General features: G+C 36.2%; 1 protein-coding gene across 2 annotated transcripts in view; it reads right to left on the bottom strand.

Annotated features, from left to right (window-relative positions):
* Positions 1-4,289, bottom strand: part of LOC106871249 (polynucleotide 5'-hydroxyl-kinase NOL9) — a 58,867-nt gene that overhangs the window by 32,133 nt on the left and 22,445 nt on the right. The window contains exon 3 of one of the 2 annotated variants that reach the window (XM_014917601.2): positions 7-3,304. The exons of the other annotated variant lie outside the window; for it this stretch is intronic. Coding sequence (XP_014773087.1) covers positions 766-3,304 — 2,539 coding nt within the window. The 3' untranslated portion in view covers positions 7-765. Of the gene's footprint in view, positions 1-6; positions 3,305-4,289 lie in introns of those variants that run through there. 2 annotated transcript variants of the gene reach the window in all.

Genomic DNA, 4,289 nt, shown 5'->3' with positions numbered 1-4,289 from the left:
AAAAAAAAAAAAAAAAAAAAAGTTTCAGATAAATGAAAAGTAAATGAACAATATGCCAATCAAAAAGCATCTAGTTGACTGTTTCATCAATGGTCTTTGGAGTAAGAGAAACTACCATGCATTTTGCATCAAATGACGAAAGAGACGTGGTATAGATCTTTTACATTTCCCTACAATGTCTGTCTTAGTGGGCTTAATGGTTTGATTGTTACAAAGAACTCAACAGAGAACAGTATGTCATTGCAACAATAGCAGCAGAAATGGGTTTCATGAGCAAAACAAGACAAAGAAATTAAAGAGTTGCTGACAGTGGAAGGAAGGGAGTGATGGTGGTAAGTGTTGATCTTGCTGGTCGACAGCAGCGACAGAGCCAGTGGTGATGGGACATAGGACAGAGAAAACAGACAAACAGACTAACATTGAATTTAAAGAGCTTTGAAACGATTTTAAAGCTGCTCATTTTGTTTTCCAATTCTGCATGTATAAAAATGAACAGACCTAGACTACTTGTGTACATCTTTTGCTGTATTTTCAGATTATCATAAGCAATTTAGTTGATTGCAAGGTATAAAAGATGCTGACAGGTAATTACGTATGTATGCATGCATGCATGTATATGTATGTATATGCGTGTTTCTGTATGCCTATTAATGAAGTATGAGAAAGTAACTCAATGAAAATTTGAAAAATCAGATGATAGAAAGGTAGACAGACAGGTAAATGATTTTTTTTTTTTTTTTTTTTTTTTTGTGAGTGTGTAAGAGTTTACTTTTTCTTTTTTCCTTTTTTACAATGATCTGACCGCACTATGCTTTTGAATGCATGTTGCTTGTGAGCTTTGTCCTGCAACTGGCAATTCAAATCAAATACATCTGCTGGCAATGGAAATTTTTTCAATAAGTTCTTTCGTAAGTGAAGCTTTTTCAGATAAGCTCCACTTTCAAGACTGATGCCAAGGTCTTTTGCTGTGCTCGTAAAAAGTCTTGCTTCAGTAGTTTCATCATTGGAGATGTCCTCCTCACTGCCAACTTCGTTCGAAAATGTAATGCTATTTCTCAAACAATGTTTGGTTTTCATAATGTCCCTTTCATTTCTCCTCGATTTTTTCTGGATCACTAAACGTTGCGACATACATTTTTTGGAGGTTTTTCTGTCATGCTGAGATGTCATGTGTTGCTGTGCAGCAGTTTTCAGAATAGATTGACTCTTCAACCTTTGGTTTATGTTTTCTAGTTTAGATGTAATGTAGCTAATCCCTTTTATCACAGAATTTGATCGATTGGACGCTTCTCCCGCTTTGCCTTTCAACAGTTCTTGGTCAGTTTTACAAATAATTCGTACAAAAGCAGCCAATGAAAGAAACAATTTCTCCATTTCCTTCATAATATTAAACAAACCCGACTCTTCTGAATTATCAGAAAGGCTTGACACTTCGGTGTCATCAGAGCTTTTCATTCCTTTATCACTCGAAACGTTGCTACTTGCGGTAGTTCTAGAACTACTGCTGACGGTACTACTACTGGCACTGTCATCACTGACACTATTTAATTCATCACTCTCAGAATTGTCCCCTGAATGCTTTTCAATCACTGACATGATGCTTGCAAGATCATTATGCCTGATTTTAACTTTCTTGGCTTTCCGGTTAGAATTCTTGAGATTTTCTCTGAGCAACTGAAAGAGTTGACTCTCAAGTAGATTTCTCTTTTCCTCACTGACATCATCAAAGAGACTGACAATTCTTTTAATTTCAGAGATCAAATTGGTTTTATGTTTTCTACTAGTTTCTTCACCTGCTTCCGCAAGTGAAGCCTTTTCTTCCATTTCTCCACCTGTAGAACCATTCTGGGTCTTTTCAATGTCTCTGACCCCTTCTGTATCTTTTGAAACAGCAGCTAAGCCCATAGCCTCCTCACTAACCTTTGTAGGACCCTGGAAATTGTCAGGCAGACCATTTTGGATCACGGCTGCGGCAATATCTGGTGTCAGAATATGACCATTTTCATTTGAGGAAGTAATATCGTCTAAAAGGTCATCAGAAATCATATTCTCAAGATCCCTTGGACTGTGATTGACTATTTTATGATTAAGAATTTCATAAACCATTTTCCGTCGGAAATAGGGCATATCTTCTTGAGTAAAATCCATTTTGTCTCCTCGGCTGATGTACTCTGCATAAATACAACTGAAGACACCACAATCAGACATGTTTTCTTGAAGTGGTATATTCTTCATATTCACTTTCACCCAACAGTTGGTATCCATTTCAATATTCTTTTTAGCTTTCATTTCTTCTCTCAAATAGTTAAGAATTGCATCCATAGCATCATCCCTGTCTTGTAAATAACTGTCATAATAGCAGATACTAGACTGAAGGAAATCGACAGCTATGAGAGTCCAATGATTTTCACTCTCCAAATGAATTGGTATCAGCATTAAATCATGATCAAATATGTCTACATTTTTGGTCCACCGCCTTACACCATTATAGCCTCGTTTCATTACCATGGGAAAGAAGAATGTGCTTGGAATGTAGACTGAAGGATAGCCATCTATTTTACTTCTTTGAACAATGATATTCATGTAAAAGTTGATGATTTCATCATTGAGCCAGTTGGCCCCAACTAAAGTAGCCATATCACATCGCTTTATATTTATGCGGAAGCCTTGAGTCAGTACTTCTTCAGGAGGAACAGGTTGCAAAGCCCTTTCAACCTCTAAAATACCTTCTTTACCAAAGCTTGCAGGGTAATAATATTTTACTTTAGAAGTACCAAACGAAGAACTGTTTGGTTGAGACTGAGTGTGATTTAAGTCAGTGTATTGCTGTAGATGACATGGTTGGGAAGATTGGTTGGGATCAGTTTGGTTATTTGAGATATGAGTCTGGGATTTGATATCAACATTATAGGTATTGTATATTTGAGTTTGATCACCAAAATGACGTACAGAACCATCTTGCACCTGAATATGATTCTCAGTAAATTGATTCTGTTGCTTTTCTTGTTCTGAATGATAATGTTGAAGCGAAGGATGAGAAATACCTGGGTTGCTGTGTCCTGATAGTGTACTGTCAAGAACACCACCAATAATTGACAAATTGGAAGTGTTCACAAGACCAGCATGTTTATTTTTCTGTAGCACTTGATGGGAATGTGGCTGCTGTTCTTGAAAGTTGTTACCATGAGGCCATGGATGCAGTACAATTGATGTTGTGTCTCCATCATGTTGTTTCCAGGCACTACCATAGTCTTCTTGAGTCACTTCTCGACATCGCTCGTCATTAATCATTTCCCAATTTCCACTGCCAATAAAAAATTGGGCTTGAAAAGTACACATAAGATTTTTTAATGTTTGCATGTCTTTTTTTTTTTTCAACATAAAGTTATGCATAAGTTCTCATTTTGAAATTTACTCAAATATATTATAGAAAACCCCCCCCCCCCAAAAACTAAGAAAGACCATTGATGAAGACAGATGTCTTTAATTAGATTTGCAACAGAAATATTAATTTTTAACTATTTAGCCAAAATTCACCAAAGTAGATACCCTGTAATAAAGTTTTAAAAACCCTAAGTACTAAAAGGTAGGCTTTGTAGACATTTAAAAAAAAAATTTAAGAGATATTTAAAACATACAGAGATTGCTTTACTGATGAAAAAAAAATGTGATATCTTAATATAGTATTTCTCTACAAGAAAATACTGGGTCACCCCATAAATAATGCAGTTTTTTCAACTCCATGAACTACAAGTCGGAGGGGAACAAGATAATCTACTTGCATCAACTTGCTATGAAAGCAGATAGTAATTTTACCTTGTCCTTATTCTTAGTGCAAATTTTGAAGAGTGCAATTCAATTTTAACACATTTTTCAAAAGCTATAATGGAAGTGACAAAGGAGTATATTCGGTATATTTTGCTTTATGGGTCCTCTATGCTGATGACCTTGCACTAATTGCGCAGTCACTATCAGAACTAGAGGAGAAGTTTAAGGTGTGGAAGCAAGGACTAGAATCGAAGGGCCTTAGAGTCAACCTAGCAAAAACCAAAATCCTAATAAGTAGGAAGGTAGATAAAACACAAACCCTTTCAGGTAGATGGCCCTGCTCAGTATGCAGAAAAGGAGTAGGTAGTAACTCTATAAGATGTTCCCGGTGCAAGCTATGGACACATAAGAGGTGCAGCAATATCAAAGGCAGGTTAACTACGAAGTTAATTTTTGTATGGGGCAGATGTTCAGGTGCAATAAACACTGTAAACAAACAGGAAACAACTTCTATCTCATTC

Source organism: Octopus bimaculoides, chromosome 5, assembly GCF_001194135.2.
Source record: "Octopus bimaculoides isolate UCB-OBI-ISO-001 chromosome 5, ASM119413v2, whole genome shotgun sequence".
Taxonomy (NCBI): Eukaryota; Metazoa; Mollusca; class Cephalopoda; order Octopoda; family Octopodidae; genus Octopus; species Octopus bimaculoides.
Note: the sequence above shows the minus strand (reverse complement) of the source record. Positions and strands in the feature narration are given on the sequence as shown.